This window comes from Rhinoraja longicauda, chromosome 31, assembly GCF_053455715.1.
Source record: "Rhinoraja longicauda isolate Sanriku21f chromosome 31, sRhiLon1.1, whole genome shotgun sequence".
Classification (NCBI taxonomy): domain Eukaryota; kingdom Metazoa; phylum Chordata; class Chondrichthyes; order Rajiformes; family Arhynchobatidae; genus Rhinoraja; species Rhinoraja longicauda.
Genome location: NC_135983.1, coordinates 4323710 through 4346440, shown reverse-complemented (window position 1 = coordinate 4346440; position 22731 = coordinate 4323710). Strand labels below are relative to the sequence as shown.

General features: G+C 44.5%; 1 protein-coding gene across 1 annotated transcript in view; it reads left to right on the top strand.

Annotated features, from left to right (window-relative positions):
- The window catches only part of zbtb34 (zinc finger and BTB domain containing 34), a 49757-nt gene extending 30501 nt beyond the window's left edge, over positions 1-19256 (top strand). The window contains exon 2 of the mRNA XM_078425964.1: positions 12661-19256. Coding sequence (XP_078282090.1) covers positions 12686-14221 — 1536 coding nt within the window. The 5' untranslated portion in view covers positions 12661-12685 and the 3' untranslated portion in view covers positions 14222-19256. The remainder of the gene's footprint in view (positions 1-12660) is intronic.
- The last annotated feature ends 3475 nt before the right edge of the window (positions 19257-22731 follow it).

Here is a 22731-nt window from a genome sequence, read left to right as displayed (position 1 = left end):
CAAATATCTGGAGCGCAGCCCATGTAACAGCTCTTTTTTAAAAACGGGGATAAAGCGGGCAATTACAGACCCGTTCAGACCAAAGTAAATACTTTATAAGCTTCCAGGGGCCAGAACCTGAAACCAAATTAATATGTGGAAACATGAGGTAATGAAGGACAGCTGTCAGGAATTTGTAAACAGAAGTTGCATTCTTCTTCTTTAATAGAGCTCTTTGCAGAAGAAACAAATTACACCCACAAAATGAAGGTGCAGTCTCAAAAATCATTTGATCACCTTGTGGCAGAAAGTGCCCGGCTTTAAAAGGGATCCCATTGACGTGAAGGAAAAGGTTAGTTAATGAATGACATCTGGATTGGAGCAATATAAGTAGTCGTCGTTAAACCCAGGTTAGTGTCAGAGCTGCCACTTTCATTATGAAAATATTATTTGAAATGGAATGGCATGAATGTTTGCAATCCAATCAGCATTTCAAAAGGGACAAATAAGTGACTTGGGTTGTACATCAATGCACAAGTTAGGAGCTTGGGGACACGATGGCATTTAGTGCACGGAAATGAGATGAGATATTTGGGAGGAAGCTGGAATCATTAACCTAATTGTAAGGAAAATGAGAGAGAGGCCAAGAAATCTGGAGATCAGGTCACAGAGTCTTACAAAGTGGAAACAGTCCCTTTGGCCCAACATGCCCTCAATGGCCAACATGTCCCAACTCCACTAGTCCCACCTGCCTGCATTTGGCCCACAGCCCTCTAAACCTGTTCTTTCCATGTGCCTGTCTAATTGTTTCTTAAACGCTGGCATAGTCCCAGCCTCAACTACCTCCTCTAGCAGCTCGTTCGATAAACCCTCCGCGCTTTGTGTGAAAAATTTACCCCTCAGGTTCCTATGAAATCTTTTCCCCCCTTCGCCTTAAAAATAAGGTGCCAGAATCTTTTAAAGTAGCAGCACTAGATAGGCTTTTCCCCCCCAAAAAATCATTTAATCAACAGTGTAGTGAAATGCAGAATGTGAGCCCCACGCAAAATCTGTGCAGGTAACTGTTTTGCCATTAAAGTTCCAGTTTTAGTTGCCCTACTTTGAGAAGAATGTCAAGCCCATAGGGATGATGCTCGAGTCTTTTTATGTGACAAGGAAAAATAGGACGTTAGAACAACAGAGAAAATTAAGAGGTGGAATGAAAGTGCTCAAAATCTTAATTAAAAAATTGGGAAAAATATTTCTACTCATTGCCATACAGGCACTGTGCTCCTTTTTCTGATTTGATCAATAACCAGAGTAATTAGGAAAAATTCTTATGTGAAAACTTGAGAAATGAGAAAGAATAGTGTGCACATACTGGCAAGGTGGCACAGCGGTAGAGTTGCTGTCTTACAGCGCCAGAGACCCAGCTTTGATCCTGACTACGGGTGTAATCTGTACAGAGTACGTACGTTCTCCCTGTGACCTGGGTGGGTTTTCACCAAGATCTCTGGTTTCCTCTCACACCCGAAAGACATACAGGTTTGTATGTTAATTGGCTTGGTAATATTGTAAATAGCCTCTCGTGTGTTTGGGATAGTGTTGGTATGCGGGGATCGCTGATCGGAACGGACTCAGTGGGCTGATGAACCTGTTTCCGTGCTGTATTTACTTTATTGATTTTTTAAACAAAGTCAGGACCGGATGCCATGTTAAAACCCAGACTTCAGTAGTTTTCATTGATCATTAGAAATTTTCTTTTTATGAAGATAGCACATCAAAAGCCACTTTACTGAATCCATTTCATTTCATGAACTTAAATGGGGTTTTTTTCTTGTGACTGATTTCTGGAAAATAAATTATGTATTCCAAAAGTTTGATAGGTTTTTTTGCTTTTGGGGAGTTCTTATTTTTACATTTAGTTTGTGCATGTATCATCTTTGCCACTTGCTCAATGTCAAATTGCAATAGTTAAGAATGTAATTAAGCCAATTAAAAGATGCTAGCTTTACTTGACTACTGATTTATTTCATAGTGAAGTTTTTTTTGCTTTTGCTCCTCGTGATAAATTAGGAAAATAAATGAGGCGTAGATGGTGGATTTAGTGTATTTTAATCCAAATTAGTGGTTATTTTATTGGCCGTTGTACATTTTTAGTTTTATTTCAACACAGTTGTGTTGAAATAAAACTAAACCACGTTGGTGAGGCCACATTTAGAGTAGCGTGTTCAATTTTGGTCACCCTGTTATAGGAAAGACGTTGTTAAGCTGGAAGGAGTACAGAGATAAAAATAATATATTCCTTTATTCGTCCCACACCGGGGAAATTTACAGTGTTATAGCAGCAAAGTGGATAGCAAGAGAACAAGAGATCATTCATTATAAATAAAGATGTATAAATTGTCATCAGTTTTCTGTGTGTTCTTAGCTGTTATTGTTGACTCGTCTGCTGGGAGCAGTGCTGGTTGTGCTGTCTCACAGCAGCGGGAAGGAAGGACCTATATCTCTCCTTCACGCACTTGGGGTGAAGGAGTCTGTCACTGAAGGAGCTACTCAGTGCAGTGACAGTGTCCTGCATGGGGTGGGAGTCGTTGTCCAGCAGCGATGTTAGCTTTGCCATCCTCCTCCTCTCTCCCACCGCCTGCACTGAGTCGAGGGGGCAACCCAGGACACCGCCTTCCTGACCAGCTTGTCGAGTCTCTTCCCTTCCGCCGCTGAGATGCTGCTGCTCCTCCTTGCTGATTTACAAGGATGCCAGGTTGCCAGGACTCGAGAGGTTGAACAGGCTGGTGATCTTATTGAGATGTCCACGATCATGAGAGGAATCGATAGGGTGAATGCACAGTCTTTAGACATTTACATGGATAGGATAGGTTCGGAGGGATATGGGCCAAATGCAGGCAAGTGGGACTAGTGTAGATGGTGCATGTTGGCCGGCATGGGCAAGTTGGGCCGAAAGGCCTGTTTCCATGCTGTATGACTCTGACTCTGAGTTGTAACACTTCCTGGTGGGTGAATGAGCATTGACGTTTGTTAGATAATGCAGACATCTGGATCAGATCTGATTTAGTCCAGGCTTGCTAGGATTTGGAAACCACAGTGGGCAAGCATCTTGTGCTCATTGTTTTTTAAATGAACAGCTATAAGCAAATTGAAAACTATTTCCATGACCATTTAAATGCAAATGGAATACTCCTGTATTTTTGGTGTAGGAACCTATTTGTGAGCTCCACATGGCCCTCGAGATTATGGTCATATTCACCAGGTGCAATGAAATTCCTTATTCGCATTAAATTCATAGAGTAACTTGGTAATGATAGATACAGTATAAACAACAATGAATGCAAAACAGCAGAATGGTGCAAAGATTGCCGTGTAAAATAAATTTCTTCCAGGCACTGTTGCCTCTGAATCTGAACAGATATGGAAACTTAAAATAAAAGCAGGTGACGCTGGAGACATTCAACAAGTCAATCAGCAACGAAAGAGTGGGAAGTGTTAATGTTTTAGATTGGTAATCGATCAGTTCTATGAAAACCCATAGACTGAAGCATAAATTCCTCATGAGAGGAATATATCAGGTAGGCACACAGAGTCTCTTGTTCAGATTAGGAGAATCAAGAAAAAGTGAGGGTATAGGTTTATGGTGAAGGAGAAAAGATTTAATAGGAACCTGAGGGGTAACTTTTTAACACAAGGATGGTGGATACATGGAACGAGCTGCCAGAGGAGGTAGTTGAGGCAGCGACTATCGCAACGTTTAAGGAGCCAGGTACATCGTCACAACAGGTTTGGAGGGATTTGGGCCAAACGCAGACGTGGGATGAGTGTAGATGGGAGATATTGGTTGGTGTGAGCAAGTTGGGCTGAATAACCATTATGAATAACCATTATGACTCTACAAGTGATTTTTCTCCTGAAGGATTGAGTGTTGGTGGCAAGTTGGGTTTATGGACTTTGTCGCAGCTGAACCTGTTTTTGTAAATTTCCCCAGTGTGGGATGAATAAAGGAATATATTATTATCTTCACTGAAATTCCACACACGGTTTTCACCAGCAGTCTCTGGATAGCAGACAGCAACACAAGCTTCATCAGGCCCAGCCCAAGGGAGCTGAGGCTAATTATAGGACACTCATCCAGTGTCCAAGCTAATATCAACTAACCCAGTGCAGCTGGGAATTGATTGAGGTCAAGTAGAATACTCAGCAAGGCTGGGCTATGGGGAAGAAACTAAGTTCATGTTATTTTGAGTTGCTTAGAAGCACATGTCTTGTTGCACTGCGCAATGAATATGGATTTTGGTTCTGCTTACTTTCTCCTTTATCAGGTTGTAATCACAACTAGTCTATAATAGTATGGAGGAGCGAAAGGTAATTGCTTACTCAGGTGGCCAAGTCAAGTTGCAAAATAACTTTTGGCCAATTATTAACTGCTTGCCATTTTTAAAATGAAAGGAGATAGATGCAGCCACTAAAATAGAGTAGATATCTTTTGGTGTACAGTATTTAACAGTTTAAGGGAAACAATTGTTTCTGTGTAGGAAGGAAGTGCAGATGCTGATTTACACCAAAGACAGACACAAAATGCTGGAGTAACTCAGCAGGGCAGGCAGCATCTCTGGAGAGAAGGAAAGGGTGATGTTTCGGGCCGAGACCCTTCTGCAGACTGAGAGTCAGGGGAAAGAGAAATGAGAGAGATCGACAGCGATATAGAGAGATATCGAACAAAGAAAGGAAAGATGTGCAAAAAAGTAACTTCTAACGCATGTACTAATCAAGAATCTATCTATCTCTGCCGTCAAAATATCCACTGACCTGGCCTCCACAGCCTTCTGTGGCAAAGAATTCCACAGATTCTCTACCCTCTGACTAAAGAAATTTCTCCTCATCTCCTTCCTAAAAGAACGTCCTTTAATTCTAAGGCTATGGCCGCTAGACCAAGACTCTCCCACTAGTGGAAACATCCTCTCCACATCCACTCTATCCAAACCTTTCACTATTCTGGATTTTTCAATGAGGTCCCTCCTCATTCTTCTAAGCTCCAGCGAGTACAGGTCCAGTGCCGACAAACGCTCATCGTAGGTTAACCTACTCATTCCTGGGGTCATTCTTGTAAACATCCTCTGGACCCTCGCCAGGGCCAGCACATCCTTCCTCAGATATAGTGCCCAGAATTGCTCACAATATTCCAAATGCGGCCTCACCATTACATCCCTGTTTTTGTATGCAAGCCCTTTTGAAATAAATGCGAGCATTGAGTTTGCTTTCTTTACTACCCATTCGACTTGCAGATTAATTTTGTGGGAATCCTGCACAAGCACTCCCACGTCCCTTTGCACCTCCGATTTCGGAATTCTCACCCCATTTAGAAAATAGTCTACGCCTTTATTCCTACTACCAAAATGCCTGACTCCACACTTTACTCTACTATTTTCCATCTGCGTGAAAAGTATGAAAACTCATACGTCCAGATTCAGAGACAGTTTCTTCCCAGCTGTTATCAGGCAACTGAACCATCCTACTAACAACTGGAGAGCAGTCCTGAGCTACTATCTATCCAATTGATACCCTCAGACTATCTTTGATTGGACTTTACTGGACTTTATCTTGCACTAAATGTTATTCACGGTATTCCGTTTGTCATGTGTGGATGGCTCGATCGTAATCATGTGCTGTCTTTCCATTGACTGGTCAGCAGGCAACAATAGCTTTTTGCTGTACCTAAGAACACGTGACAATAAACTAAACTCAAGATTTGTTCCTCTTAAGATAAGCAAATAGTATTTTCCACTGTGGGAAGGATCGTGCTATCTCTTCTAGCTGCATTTTGTTGAGAACAATATTACAGGGTGTGGGGGAAGAATGTTCGGGTTCGGTTAATACGAGTGTACCATCTTAACCTGGTGGGCCAAAGGGAGATGGAGGGATGATTGTTCATGTTTAGGTGCCATTTTAACCTGGGTCCCCTTCCTGACACTTGATTCTTTTTAACCATTTTAGACAGCTTAACTTTTAGGTATGCCATTCTTCATCCAAATTGACTTTTGACAAGGGTATTTTTTTTCAAATTGCACTAATTTAATACTGTTGTAAGGACCACCTCCGACTCAAAAGATCTGTACAATGCAAAAAAGTAATCAATCAAGCTTTTCTCCTGAGCTTGCCACTTTTACCCTGGGAATACACGTGGTCAAAACTGAAATTACTGCCCTTAATTTAGTCATGCTACCTGTAAGGCAGTTTTAAATTGATTTGAGATTGCTTGGTGCTATGTCACTGGGGCCGGGGACTGATTAAGTGCAGCTTGTTTATTTGAAGTCTGTGCGAGATTCTGGTTAACACACACTCTACAGAATGTAAACTGCTTGTTTCCTAAAGGTGTTGACTTTTCAGTTCAAGCTATTTCCCTTCAATAATTTGAACTTGGGGGGAAAATGGAAAATATTTTCCTGCTGTTGAACGATGTGCAGGCTGAAAATAGTGCAGCTTTAGCAGTCATGATTTCCCTGAGGCCCTGGCACCTTGCGTCAGGTTTGAGGCATGCTGAATATGCCTCATGGTGGGATGCTAATAGAAAACATACCGGTGAGTTCATTTTGTGTTGGGCGTTACAATGCCATATGAATGCTCAGTTGAATGAATAGTTCATTTTCGGACATGCTAACGTTCAATAGATTTTTAGATTTAGGGATACGGTGCAGAAACAGGCACTTCGGCCCACCGGGTCCATGCCGCCCAGCGATCCCCGCACATTAACACTATCCTACACCCACAAGGGACAATTTTTACATTTGCCCAGCCAATTAACCTACAAACCTGTACGTCTTTGGAGTGTGATCTCGTAGAAAACCCACGCAGGTCACGGGGAGAACATACAAACTCCGTACAGTACAGCACCAGTAGTCAGGATTGAACCTGAGTCACCGGCGCTGCATTCGCTGTAAGGCAGCAACTCTACCGCTGCGCCACCGTTCCGCCGGTTACTCCAGCAATAGCCACAGGCTGTGCAAATGGATGGCTGTCATTGGCAACGGCTCGGCCCCCTTGTCTGTGTAAAAGAAAAAAGATTTCCTTATGCTTATATATGTGAACCAAAATTTGTTTCAACACATCTTAGAAGCTCAAGAAAGTAGCATGGCTTGTGGCATAGTGAAATGAGGAGGCAGAGAAAATATTTCTAATACTAAAGCAGCTGTAATTTGCATAATACTCCACAGTGATAGAGTATCAGTGACTGGTGGGGCGGTGCCAAACTTATTTTGTATCATGATTCATAGCACAGAAATTATTTTGCCCACTTTACACTATTCATGATTGTTGACTTGGTGGGAAACGTGTAAAAGAAACTTGACTTTTGTTGTATATAAAGAGGTCTTTATATAATGCGTGGCATGGATTTTGCATTTTTTTTGGTGCGTGTGAAGGGGCTGACCCACCATTTAACTGCTGACAGAATTTCAGATTTCCCCTTTCCCACATCAGTTGTGAGATGTGCACGGTTGTGGACAGGTAACTTGCAGCAATGGCAAGTAGTATAAGAAAATAACTACAGATGCTGGTACAAATCGAAGGTATTTATTCACAAAATGCTGGAGTAACTCAGCAGGTCAGGCAGCATCTCGGAAGAGAAGGAATGGGTGACGTTTTGGGTCGAGACCCTTCTTCAGACTGATGTCAGGGGGGCGGGACAAAGGAAGGATATAGGTGGAGACAGGAAGATAGAGGGAGATCTGGGTGGGAGGTGGGGAAGAGAGGGAAAGAGGAACTATCTAAAGTTGGACCGCCCCCCTGACATCAGTCTGAGGAAGGGTCTCGACCCGAAACGTCACCCATTCCTTCTCTCCCGAGATGCTGCCTGACCTGCTGTGCAGCAATGACAATGTCATCTCGTGTGGGAAGGAACTTCAGACGCTGGTTTACACCGAAGATAGACACAAGCTGCTGGAGTAACCCAGCGGGTCAGGCACCATCTGTGGAGAAAAGGAATAGGTGACCTTTTGGATCAAGACCCTTCGTCAGCCCTGCTGAAGCAGGGTCTCGATGCAAAACGTCACCTATTACCTTTCTCCAGAGATGCTGCCTGGCCCACTGAGTTACTCCAGCATTTTATGCCTAACGATACCATCTAATAAGCTGATTGGCCTCTTAAAGTAAAGGATTCTAATAAATAGCGAAACAAGAAGTATGGAAAATAAAGAATATTTTAAAGTAAAATAATTCAGGTAAATTCATTTAGTGCTGCCCGTAAATGAATTTACCTGAATTATTTTACTTTAAAATATTCTTTATTTTCCATACTTCTTGTTTTGCTATTTATTAGAATTCTTTACTTTAAGAGGCCAATCAGCTTGTTAGATGGTATCGTTAGACACAAAGCGGTAGAGTTGTGGCCTTACAGCGCCAGAGACCTGGGTTCGATCCCGACTACGGGCGCTGTCTGTATGGAGTTTCCGCGTTCTCCCCGTGACCGCTTGGATTCCCCCGGGCTTTCCGGTTTCCTCCCTCGCTCCAAAGACGTACAGGTTTGTCGGCTTCGGTTAAGATTGTAAATTGTCCCTTGTGTGCAGTGTGTGCTAGTGGAACGGAGACTGCTGGTCAGCAGGGACTCGGTGGGACAAAGGGCTTGTATCCATGCTGTATCTCTAAACCAAAACGGCATTAAGTTTGTTGAAATACTTTCAATTTTTATTATTTTTAAATCTGTAGAATTCAGAATGATTCAAGAAAAATGGACTCCATTCATAACAGCTTGGTTTTAGGGGCCAGGGTGGTGTTCAGAAATGATGACTTGGCTTTTAGTTTGGTTTTGGTGATACAGCATGGGAACAGGCCCTTCAGCCATGCCGACCATCGATGACCTGTTCGCACACTAGTTCAACGTTATCCCACTTTCTCAACCACTCCCTACACACCAGGGACAATTTACAGAGGCCAATTAGCCTATAACCTGTACGCCTTTGGGATGTGGGTGGAAACCGGAGCACCCGGGCGAAACCTACATGGTCACAGGCAAACTCCATACAAATAGAACCCAAGGCGAGGGTTGAACCCGGGTCTTTGGTGCTGTGGGGCAGCATCTCTACCAGCTGCACCACTGTGCCGCCCCTCTCTGTTCTTAAGTTAGTTCTATCTGGGTGAATATGGTACAGTATTTTTGTTTTCAGTGATATAATATATTAAGCTAGCAAAGGCTGGGCATTCTAGCCAAGATGTGGTGAGTCGCAGATGTCAGCTCACTTGTCTGTCCACTCCATCATGTGGAGCCAGCCAGGCTGAACACAGGGCTTGTGTCCTCACTGATTTGAATGGGGATTTCTGGGCCTGTTAATAATTGGGCAAAGGCAAGTTCACATTTCTTTTACATTTTAATGTAGGGATGGTACATCCCGTACACACGCAGCGGTAGAGTTGCTACCTTACAGTGCCAGAGACCTGTGTTCCATCCTGACTACGGGTGCTGTCTGTATGGAGTTTGTACGTTCTCCCTGTAAACGTTTGTACGTTTTCCCCGGGTGCTCCGGTTTCCTCCCACACTCCAAAGGCCTATAAGTCTGTAGGTTAATTGGATTTGGCAAAGATTGTAAATTGTCCTTAATGTACGGGGATTGCTGGTTGGCGTGGACTCGGTGGGCCGAAGGGCCTGTTTCCACACTGTATCTTTAATGTAAAGTAAACTAACGATTTTAATTCCGGTATGAAAATAACTGCAGATGCTGGTACAAAACGAAGGTATCACAAAATGCTGGAGTAACTCAATGGGTCAGGCAGCATCTCTGTGCCGTTTCGGGTTGAGACACTTCTTCAGACTGAAGAAGGGTCTCGACCCGAAACGTCACCCATTCCTTCTCTCCAGAGATGCTGCCTGACCCGCTGAGTTACTCCAGCATTTTGTGACACCTTCATTTTAATTCCGGTAGTGTTTTTAACTTTGCCTCTGAAAAACCATCTTAATTTTAAAATGGCGGGTAATGGTGACAATACCATCGGCGCGAGAGAGTCTTTGATAAGAAATGCATTGCTGCACCCCTTCCCCTGCCTGCATCAGGCGTTTAAGGCCGAGGTCTCAGAACAGTCTTAGATGTGCCAATGTTTTTTTCCCCATTGAGACTTCTCCCTGGCTCATCAGACACTTCCCAGGCACGGGGTTTGGTTTTCTCGGTCTCCAAAGATCACAAGCAGCATGTCTGGGCAGCAGATCAAACCCAGTTGTTGTCAGCTTAAAGGTTTTTTAAAGTTAATATCAGTTTGTTTTTTTGACTGTCTCTCTGGTGAAGACAGCAGTACCACACCCTGTGGTAGAGTGGCATATCCCCAGCAGTCACTCCTAGATCACCTACACACATGGATGCTGCAGACACCACTGCTAATCTCTTTGCAAATTCCACGCTTTAACTTTAGGCAAGGGCCTCCAAACCTTTCAGCACGAGGGCCACATTATATATTTGGCACATTTTTGCGGGCCGTAGGAAAAAATAAAGAAGTGTGAGTTTTATAAATGTAATGATTCAAAAAAAGTTTAGATTGGGTTACGTTAGATTAGATTAGGAAAGGTTAAACTAGGTTAGGTTAGATTAGGTTAGTTTACATTAGGTTTTTATGGCAACAAATAAATAATATCCAATTTTAAAAAAGAGCTTGAAATATTGAATATATATATACCATAGGTATACAATTATTTATAAAACAGAAAAAATACAGTGACCACCACTGGGGAGGGTAGAGAGGGTGGGGGTGGTGGGGGGTGGAGAGAGTAGAGGGGGTGGGGGGTGGAGAGAGTGGGGGGTGGAGAGAGTGGGGGGGGGGGAGAGAGTCGGGGGGGGGAGAGAGTCGGGGTAGAGGGAGAGAGTCGGGGTAGAGGGAGAGAGTCGGGGTAGAGGGAGCAGCGGGTGAGAGCGGAGAGGGGGAGGGTGTCAGAGTCCAGTGAAGGAGCCACTTGCGGGGGCTGCTCCCTCCCTCTCTCTCCCTCCCCCCCTCCCTCCCTCCCTCCCTCTCTCCTAGAGCCAGCGAGATCTGCGCCGCTGCTCCACTCTCTTCCCCGGCCTCGTCTCCCTCTAACGCAGCGAAATAAGAACAAACACAAGTGTTGTAGTTGTTGCGGCGACGGCGAGGAGGGAAGTTTCACTTGTGTTTGTGCTAACGCCCTCCCTACCAGCTCCCTCTACCCCGACTCTCTCCCCCTCTCTCTCTCTCTCCCCGGGGTGAGCGGTGGCAAGGAGGGACGTTTCCTTGAGTTTGTTGTTTGCGATGGGGGGGCTGCGATCTCTTGCCTTGTCCCGGCTCTGGGTCGATGGCGATCCACTCTCCCATGAACCTTCGCCGGCAGCTTCTGCCTCCAGTCCCCGCCACCTTAGAGCTTGCTGCGGGCCGGATAAAATCCCATGGCGGGCCGGATGTGGCCCGCGGGCCATAGTTTGGAGAGCCCTGCTTTAGAGATACAGCGTGGTCTTCAGCCCGAGTCCACACTGAGCTGTACACTAGTTCTATGTTATCTCAGTTTCACATCCTACACACTGGGGGGCAATTTTACAGAGGGTCAATTAACCTACAAACCCACACGTCGTGGGGATGTGGGAGGAAACCGGAGCACCCGGAGGAGACCCACGTGGTCACAGGGGGAGCATGCACACAGCACCTGTAGTCAGGGCCGGGACACTGGCGCTGGGAGGCAGCAGCTCTACCCCTGCGCCACTATGCTGAAACATAAAGTTGAATCTTAAATTTTTAAGACTTTAATGTTAGAAATAAGAGGTAACTTATTAAGTTTCCTGAAAAATGATCATGTCAGATCCTTTCCTGGTCTGTGCTTATTCTGCATCAGGATTGTTGATCTTTTTTAAATGCTTTCCATTATTTTTTCCACTGTTAGATTTTCCCCTTTCTCGAACCTAATGTAAAACATTGTTCCAAGAAATACATGCATATTAAGGACTGGGTTAAATTTTAAGTATCAAACTTCTTTGCATGTAAGGTAGACACATTGATTAACAGATTCTTGATTAGTACGGGTGTCAGATGTTATGGGGAGAAGGCAGGAGAATGGGGTTACCAGGGAAAGATAGAATGGCAGAGTAAACTTGATCGGCCAAATGGCGTAATTCTGGTCTGAAAACCTATGAACGAAGTGCTGGAGTAACTCAGTGGGTCAGGCGACATCTCGGGAGAAAAAGGATGGGTGGCATTTCGGGTCAGAACCCTTCAGACATATTCTTTCTACATATGTAATTTGTCTTTGATATTAGTACAAGGAAATTGCATGTGTATAAAACTGATCTCTATTCTCTGCAAAATATATGACAATATGAGAGACAAAGCGCTTGGATAACTCAGCGGGTCAGGCAGCATCCCTGGAGTATGTTCGGGTCGGGACCCTTGTCACATATCCATGTTCTCCACAGATGCTCCCTGACCTTCCAGCACCATGTGTCTGTTTTTGTAAAGCAGCATCTGCAGTTCCTTGTGTCTACGAGTATAGCGTTTCTCTGCCCTCACTTTTTGGAACCTCTTTCCCACCCCCTTCGCCGTAACCTGGGCACAGTGTGGCCCAAGGGCCTAGCTGGTAGAGCTGCTGCCACACAGCGACAGAGACCCTTCTTCAGAACTAGTCTTTTTGTTTTATATACCACCATCTGCAGTTCTTCGTTTTTACAATGTGAAGATTTGATCCTATTCATTTTGTTTCAATTTGTGTGATCCCTGCAGGTTTTCCCGTCTGACCACAGAAGAGATGGATAACAGTGGATATATTCAGTTTGACGTGCCTGAGTACAGCAACTGTGTTCTGAGCCAACTAAATGAGCTACGCTTACAAGGAAAGCTATGTGACATTATAGTTCACATTCAGGGTCAGCCATTCAGAGCCCACAAGGCTGTCCTCGCTGCCAGCTCTCCTTATTTCCGAGATCATTCAGCACTGAGCACCATGAGTGGTTTATCAATATCAGTTATTAAAAATCCAGATGTATTCGAACAGTTACTTTCATTTTGTTACACCGGGAGACTGTCGTTGCACTTAAAAGATATAGTTAGTTTTCTCACGGCTGCGAGCTTCCTGCAGATGCAGTGCATTATTGACAAGTGCACACAGATCTTGGAGAGCATTCACTCCAAATTCAGCATTGTGAGCATTGACTCTGCAGTGGTCAGCACTGAAGATAGTCAGGGAAACTGCAACGGGGTGAGAGAGAGCACCAGCCACTTCTTAAACCCAGTTGAGATCTCGCCGCCGTACTACGGGCCAGTGAGGCAGGCAGCCATCGCGGGCGAGCCCAGGATGGAGGCCATGCCCGGCCGGGGCTTTCCCAACCGCGCCATGGAAGAGAGGCACTCTGACCCGGGCAGCAGCGGCAGCGTCTCCGAGCACGAGATCCAGATCGAAGGAGACCACGAGCAGGTGGAGCTGTCGGCGAGGGAGACCAACGCCATCACCGGCGCCCAGATCGCCGAGGTGAAGGTGAAGATGGAGAAGTCGGACCGGCCCAGTTGCTCGGACAGCTCGTCGGTGGGAGACGACGGCTACCACACAGAGATGGTGGACGGTGACCACGTGGACAGGATGGTGGGCGTGAATGTCAGCTCGTACGGCCCGGTCTTGCAGCAGGCCTTCTCCCTCTCCCAACCCGCGTCCCAGTCGGCCGCCTTGCCCACCACCTACGGCTGCATCACCAGTTCCAGCCCCTCCAGGTCCATGCTGGGCAGCTTCAGGGGCCGCGGCCGGCTGAAACGCAACGTGCCGATCCAGAAAGACGGGCAGGGCGCAGTCGGCCAGTCCACGAACGGCGACGGCGGGCCCAACAGGCAGAGCTTTGAGAGTAGTGACCCTCACGACCACGACGCGCGGGAACACTGGTTCCCTTACAACCAGAGGCTCATCTGCATCTACTGTGGCAAGTCCTTCAACCAGAAGGGCAGCCTGGACCGCCACATGCGGCTCCACATGGGCATCACCCCCTTCGTCTGCCGCTTCTGCGGCAAGAAGTACACGCGGAAAGACCAGCTGGAGTACCACATCCGCGGCCACACGGACGACAAGCCGTACCGCTGCGAGATCTGCGGCAAATGTTTCCCCTTCCAGGGCACCCTGAACCAACACTTGAGGAAAAACCACCCAGGTGCCTCCGAGATCCGAAGTCGTGTTGAGTCGCCCAACCGAACTGAGCCGCACACGGGACAGAGAGAAGGCGACCAGCCTTCGCCCACAGACGAGTCCCACATGGACACTACAGTGCAGGACGCTCTTCCACTATCCCACATTACCGAATGAGTGGCTTGGGGCCGAACAATGCCAAAAGCGCACAGAGATGCTGAAAAAAATTGCAGTATTTTGAGGGTTTCTTTTGTAGAAAAGAGCATTCGCCGTTTATAAAATGTTTCTGGTTCTGAAATCGCTCCCCCCCCCCCCACCCAAATCCATTTCTATTTTTCCCTGTATGGATTTAACCCTGAAAATGTTGAATACTTAAAAGGTGTCTGACTTCAGCTATGATATAAAAATAAATGGCCATATTCGAAAGGGGATGGGGATCAGGATAATTAGTTACGGTAACAGGAAGGGGTGCTTGTGAGGCAACGCATCACGATTCTCACGGTGGCAAGTCTAAATATCAATTCACACTTCGCACAGCAGTGAAACATTCTATCGTGCTCCATTTCACTTGCTTAATGGGGACAGAAATATTTTGTTTTCATTGTCCCAACGGTTTGAATTGAGCTCTTGATTGTAGGGACCTGGCACAGATTGGGTTTGACGTTCTGCTGCACTGCGAGTGACGAGGCTGGCCTTTTTAGTCATCAGCTTGGGTAGAAATTGTTAATTAATTGTCAGCCTCGGCTGTTCCTCACACAACGGGTGCCCTCTGCTGTCCAGTGAGTGTGCAGCAATCTCCCACACATACCTCAAAATAAATTCCTTTGCATCAGAAGGCAGACACAATATGCTTCAGTCTGAAGAAGGGTCTCAACCCCAAAACGTCACCTCCTCCTTTTCTCCAGAGATGCTGCCTGACCCGCTGAGTTACACCTGCACTTTGTGCCTATCTTCGGTGTAAGCATCTGCAGGTCCTACACATTTTCTCAGGATCAGACTGGGAGATATTGTAGTTTGGACGCAGAATAAAACCGTAAAATCTTGATTCAGTTTGCAGTGTTAAGCGGTATATTTCTCTCTAATCAGAATTGCTTTTTTTTTTTACTGCTGTGTGCAATAATTTGAATGTTTAAAGGCTAGCAGTGCAGAAGCATCATTAGGCAGACCTTTTCTGTTGGGGAAGAGATCTGATATGGGAAAGCTATATACAATTTATTAGACAGATCACATTTTTTAGAGCTTTTTTTTTTCCAACAAGAACTACTGATTTTTCTATTAGAATCAAGTCTGGTCATGTTCGATGATCGTCAGAGTTGTAGGTGTTCTATCAGCCGGGATTAGACCCTGTTTCAAAAATGCGGGTATCTTTTGGTGACTGGTCAGACGGACAACAATTACTCTCACTCACTGCGCCGAGGTTCAAGGTTGCCTTATCTCCTTTGGTGTGTCCGCTAAAAACGTGGTGACCTACTGGCGGCGATGAGGTCATTGTGTTGGCAACTGTGTTTTTGGTGGATTGGCTGGGAAAGAACACTTCTACAATGCTCAAATGTGGAGGCAAGCATTGATAATGAGAGTCAACTGAGTGATCACATTGCCAGTGAGTGGCATTTTGTTTCATTTAGCAATGTCACAGTTCCATGTTTTTATATGGATTTCAATATCATACCTCGTTTATGGGGGGGGGATCTAATCAGTATTTAAAATACCAGATGGTACATGGCTACCGTCTGCATGTTAACCATGATTTCGTTTATGCGCAATTATAAATCATATACTTTAAGATGTATTAGTGCTGTATTGTAGAAATGTTTTTAAAAGAAGGAAATCAAGCAATTTTTATTTATTTAAAACTGATTTTAACCAAAGCCTATATTGCCTATTTACCCTACATATTCTTTCTTTAAAAGACTACGGTTAATCTTGCTGTAGTTAGCTACTTGGGAGCTCATTGCAATACCAGAAGTTCAAAATGGCCTTGCTCTATTCTGTGGCAGTAATGCCCTGGGACTGGCACATGCAATGTCTTTCAAAAATTGCCTATTCTGCTAAGATTAATTTTAAAAAGGCTTTGACCGTGGGTCATTGATGAGCTTCTCACACCATGCAATGGATCGAAATGCTTGGAATCTAAGCAGATGTGTGATTTGTTTTGAATCACAAGCTTCCGTATTCTTAAACTACCAGGTGCCACATTGCTTGTTTCAGAAGTCTGGGGGCAAAATCAACCAGCCTTTTAAAATGACAAAGTACTTACCTTTCATCTACTTCATAGCCATTGCAAATGATTCATTTATGATCTGCATTGACAAAAATGGAACCACCTCCCTCTGCAATACTCTTTTGCCCTCTTCCACCAAATAAAAACTTCCTGGTTATATTTAATGTACAACATATGCTAACCTAACGAACTGTAACCTGGGATTATTTGATTAAGGATATTTGATTACTTATGTTTCTAATGGCATCAATAATTGTATACTTAAACGTTTCTGCTGTATGTTTTTTTTACGAGGAAAAATGACTGCTTAACTGTTCAACAATTTACTAATTTGAGCACGCTGTCGGAGGTTTTCTTTCTGCAAGAAAGATCATGCTTCCAACATGAGAGATCTTTCCGCCAACTTTAATGTCCATTGCGAGCTTCGCAGGGAAGAGCTTGGAGTTATTAGCTGGCCGGTAAGTGTGGGGGAGGCTGCCCGGTTCTGCGTTGGTTCAGAATTTCTCGGGTTTGGCCATACGCGGTTGAAAAACCTGCGTGACACATAAGAATCTGCTTTTGGCATTCTTTCTTCATCCGACAGAAAAGCCAATGAATCCAGGATTTGCGGTGAGCAAATAGTTAATGTATGCAAGCCAATAGCTAGCGTTGAACAGAGAAACCATTGACTTTTTTTCTCAGCCTTGAAATATGAAAGTTATAGTTGGTGTGCAATAATCTGTATTTTATTTTTCATTTTACAAGCCAGATGAATAGATATTCCAGAATCCTGTCCACACTCAACAGACCTCGTCTACATGCTGTGATATTTTACCAATTTATTTTAAACTACCAGTACTACTAAACCTTTCAAGTCTGATTGTTGCCTGGTTATAGTCTAGTCTGTTGCAGATGACCATTACACAGTGGGTCATTGAGATTTCCATCAACCCCATGTCCATGCACACCGACCATGCAGATTTTTGGGCTGTTTGAGTTTGGAGCCACAAAGTCAAAAGGGCCCTCAGCAGGTGAGGCCATTCACAACTTTTTTAGGGTATTTACCCTTATGGTGCTGTTAGATCAGGTTAGAATTATTTATTGAACCAGCATTATCAATTTTATATATAATATTTGGGTGAGTACTGTTTAAAATTGTTTATAAATTCTTTATATGAACCCTGTAATATAATCAATCTGGAATGTTAGTCAACTTCAAAGTATTGAGTGAAGTTGATGCTTTCTGGAATGCGTGTAATCTTTAAGGACACCTATAGAGTTTTAATCTATTTGTTCACAAATCCATCTTATCCATTATATGGTTCATATAGCTGAATGAATTAACGCTGTTCAGATAGATCACGAGCTAAACTACTTTTGTTTTTTCCCCCGGAGAAATGATTTTCAATGGGTAATCTAATATTTAGCTGCAATCCTGAAAATTTCCAAAATAAAAGCAACTGTGATAGCCAAGATAAAATGAATTCTATCCAATGACGTTTTCTATCCAGCTAGTATATTTTGTGAATGGCTGAAATGTTATCAGCCTGTCATTTGACCGTTTCAATCTCTGAGCTACAATGCCAAATCCCTCTTGCACTTTGACTTCCTGGTGAGAAATGCTGGCCGACCTGAACCTTAACAGATGCAGTTCACAGTAGCACAACAGTTTCATTTAAGGACCAGTAATCCATAGCCTGGACCGATGCTCCACAGATGCTCATTCAGGTCCCTGTTCAGCAGATGGAGAATACGAACTAGGTTAATTTGGAATTGAAAGTTGAGATCGGTTAGGATGACCATGAGGTTACTGAGACAGTAGTTAAAAACTGATTCACTATTTCACTGATCTCCTTTAAGGAAGTAAATCCATTGTCAACAGGGTCATAGAAATATAGTTGGTTCTTAATTGCCCACTGCTCTGGTTTACTAAGCCACTCAGTTCAAGGGCAATTTGGGCACTGCTGAAATCCCGTGAATGAATAGGAGGAAAAGATTGAGGCAGACACTTTAAACTGTATCATTACAGAGTAATTAGGAATTCCCTCTGCTCCCCTTGCCTATTCTCAGTCAAGAGGAACACAAGGCAGTATTCAAAACATCCACTGTTTGCAAGTTCTGGGCTGTGATTGCTTTCAATGACAATGGAGAAAAGTGGAAAAATATTTCATACATGGCTGCATCGCTTGCCGACACCAGGCTGTGAGTTCAAAGAAACAAGTGAATCAAATAGTATAGCAGGCAGATATAGCTTGGTTGGCAGATGCAGCTGCTGCTAAACACTTAAGGTGTGTGTGTGCGCGCGCGTATGTGTGCGCGCGCTCGCGTGTATATATAACAAAAAAAGCTTTTAACAGAGCCAGACTGGGACATCACACACCTAACACTTCTTTAAACAACCCATACTGACTTGATTTTAGTGCAATAAATACTCAGTCACATTAGACACATACAGTTTTAAATAAGCTACTTACAAACCATACTGTGCTTTTTTTTAACCTTTTGATATTTACTGTGTATAATCTGTTCAGCACCATAAGCAACCAAAAATGTATTCCACTGTTTTATCAAGCAGTATGTTTCAAAGGCTTTGTTTTATTTTACTTTTCAACAAACAATTGCTGAAGGCGCCACAAACCTTTTTGAGGGCATATAAAATGACTCTAAGGGAAACGATTTGACACCATCAGAGCACGTTTCAATGTCCCCACCCACAGATATTGCCTGTAGCTCCTCAAGAGCACAACATGGCTGCTGGTTTGTCACTAAATAGGATGCTACCTTGCCCGGGGACTAGCAGAACATTGCCCATGAGAGAGTGAAGTCAATTAAGCTATTAAAGTTGATGCTCTGACCATTGATAACTAGCCAATTTTGGATGTATTTTCTGGCATGAATGCAATCAATATTTATTCAAAAGTATATGTTTTTTTCTCTTATCCTATTAGCTGTGTCTGACTGTGATCAATTGATATTTCAATGCTGCTTAATTGTTTATGTTAATCCTTTATTTCTGTACTTCCATTTTGTTGCTTGTAAACAGCTTTTGTATTGTTTGAAGAGTAATAAATGGGAAGTTACTGTCTTTTTTTGTAAATAAAACTTTTGCTGTAATAGAATTCCAATTGCCTGGTCTCCATTATAGACTATAGCGCGTTACAAAAAGAGGTGCTGGAGTAACTCAGCGGGTCAGACAACATCTCTGGAGAAAATAGATCAGTGACGTTTCAGGTCGGGACCCTTCAGATTGATTTTGGTTTGAGGGGAGAGGGGAAGAAAGCTGGACCCCGGGTGCTGCCTGTATGGAGTTTGCACGTTCTCCCTCTGACCGCATGGATTTTCTCCGGGTGTTCCACTTTCCTCCCACATTCCACAGGTGTGCAGGTTTGTCGGTTAATTGGATTCTGTAAATTGCCCCCTAGTATGTAGGATGCAAAACTGGGATAACATAGAAATAATGTATGGATGATCTTTGGTCAGTGGATTCGGTGGGCCAAAGGGCCTGTTTCCACGCTGTATCTCTAAACTAAACAAAAGAGAGGAGGGGCCGGGCAAAGCCTAGAGAGTGATAGGTGGATACCCGAGGTTTTTATTTTATGATCGGCAAATTGTTGGACAAAGGCCAGGGATGAAAAGACCAAAGGTTTAAGATATGGGTAGAAGATTTGCAAATTATGAAGCTAGAGGAAGTAACGTAGGTGGAAGGGATGGGGAGGGTGTGCAGACGAAATTGGTGAGAGTCCAGGGTGCACACAGGGAAGAGTGGGGGGGGGAGGGGGAGGGGGGGTGTTGGTTATTTAGCTAAAATTGGAGAATTCGATATTCATATTGTGTGGGAAGGAACTGCAGATGCTGGTTTACACCGAAGATTGACACAAAATGCTGGAGTAACTCAGCGGGGCACGCAGCTTCTCTGGCTAGAAAGAATGGGTGACGTTTCAGGTCGAGACCGTTCTTCAGACTTGGGTGACGTTTCAGGTCGAGACCCTTCTCGACCCGAAGCGTCGCCCATTCCTATCCAGAGATGTTGCCTGTCCCGTTCAGTTACTCCAGCATTTTGTGTCTATCTTCGATATTCATATTGTTCTCTCTTCCATTATTTCTCTGCATCCTCTTTAGTCCATTTAACAAATATTCCACTTTTCCACTGTATGTACCAAAGTGTATGACTTTAGCTCATAACCTTCCTTGTTCATACCCACTCACTCAGCTTGTCCATTTCCCTTAATGCTTTAGCGTGCTACAAATTGAGCAGTTGTAGACCCATGTAATGTAAGAAAATAACTGCCGATGCTGGTACAAATCGAAGGTATTTATTTCACAAAATGCTGGAGTAACTCATGCTCAAATTGTTGAGCTCAAGTTGTAGACCCATGCTCAAATTGTTGCAGGATTTCAGCATCGTTTTCCTCGACTGCAGTGATGCCTGAAGGATTTCAATTGTACAGAATTGGGCTGCATGTAATTGTCAGTCCTGGTTAGAGTGCTGTACTTACCAAAGATGTGCATGTTGCATCATTGCGTGTCTGTTCTATAATGTTCGTCATGATGTCGGTGGCCATTTGACCCATCAGGTTCTTGTCAGATCCTATCCCCTCTCCCCTTATTGCTGTGCACTCTTGCAACATGTCCTCTCTCACATAGAATGCAGGACAGCACAGCACAGAAACAGGCCATTCCTCCCACAATGTCCATGCTGAACATAATGCCAAAAATTCATCTGCCTGCACATCATCCATATCCCTCCATTCTTTGGACTTTAGAGATACAGCACAAAAGCAGGCCCTTCGACCCATTGAGTCCGCGCCGACCAGCGATCACTCCGTACACTAGCACTATTCTACACACTAAGGATAATTTACAATTTTTAATCGAAGATAATTAACCTACAAACCCGTACGTCTTTGGAATGTGGGAGAAGACTGGAGCACCCGGAGAAAACCCACGTGGTCACGGGGAGAACGTAAAAATCCACAAACGTACAGACAGCGCCCATGGTCAGGATCAAACCGGGGTCTCTGGCGCTGTGAGGCAGGAATTCTACTGCTGCGCCACCATGATGCCCATTCCGTGCATATCCACAGGGCAGCGCAGCGGTAGAGTTGCTGCCTCACAGCGCCAGAGACCCAGGTTCGATCCTGAAGACCGTGTGAAATTTGTAAGTTCAACCTGTGGGCTTTCTCCAGATGCACCAGTTTCATTCCACATCCCAAAGTTGTGCAGGTTTGTTGGCTGTAATGTGTAGGATGTGAAACTGGGATAACGGAACTAGTGTTCGTGTGATCGTAGGTGGGTGGCAGCGTCTGTTTCCACGCTGTATGACTAAACTAAAAAACTAAACATGTCCATCTAAAAGCCTGTTGACATGTCTGCCAATTCCCCTATAACACCTTTGAGACTTGCCTACTACACCAAGGAATAATTTACAGCAGCCTGCCAACCAACCCACCAGCTCACCCTTGACCTGGGAGGAAACTGGATGCACTCGGTCATAGGGAGAACATGCAAACTCCACACAGAGCCCCCGAGGCCAAGGTGGGGCCTGGGGTGTTCATCATTGTGTTGCCCTTTCTCCCTGATGGCAAGGTAGGGTGTAGTCAGGTATGTGCGCTCTTAGTAACAGGTGTGTCCCCATTGTGAGTAATCTGACTACAATTTTTAACTACGAGCTGTGCCTCACAGTGCCAGAGACCCAGGTTTGATCTTGTCCTTGGGTGCTGTCTGTGCAGAGTTTGCACGCTCGCTCTGTAATGATAAAGACTTTTTGTAAACCAGCATCCGCGGTTGCTTGTTCCTTCATGTTGCAGAGCACCTTTGTTCAGTCTGCGTGGGTGACCCTGACCCTCGCTTTCCCTTCTCTTATAGACAATAGGTGCAGGAGGAGGCCATTCAATGTGATCATGGCTGATCATTCTAAATCAGTACCCCGTTCCTGTCTTCTCCCCATACCCCCTGACTCCGCTATCCTTAAGAGCTCTATCTAGCTCTCTCTTGAATGCATTCAGAGAATTGGCGTCCACTGCCTTCTGGGGCAGAGAATTCCACAGATTCACAACTCTCTGACTGAAAAAGTTTTTCCTCATCTCAGTTCTAAAACTCTTGTCGCTCCTGTTATGATCTATCCGTGGGCCTTTGCTCTGTTCTATTGAGCAAAGGAAAATGGAAGAAGTAGAAACCCAGATTTAATCCTGACCTCGAGTGCTGTTTGTATGGAGTTTGCTAGCTCTCCCTGTGGGTTTCTTCCTGGTGCTCCGGTTTCCTCCCACATCCTTAAGACATGCAGGCTTGTAGTTATATTGGCTCTCTGTAAATTGCTCCAAGTGCGTAAGTGGAATAACATAGAACTCGTGTCCGAAGGTGAACGATGGTTGGCGTACTCGGCGAGCCAAAGGACCTGTTTCTATGCTGTGTCTCGAAACGAAGTAGGCCCTACCATCATGTAAGTGGCAAGCTTGGATACCTCACACTGTATCCCCTACTCCAAGTC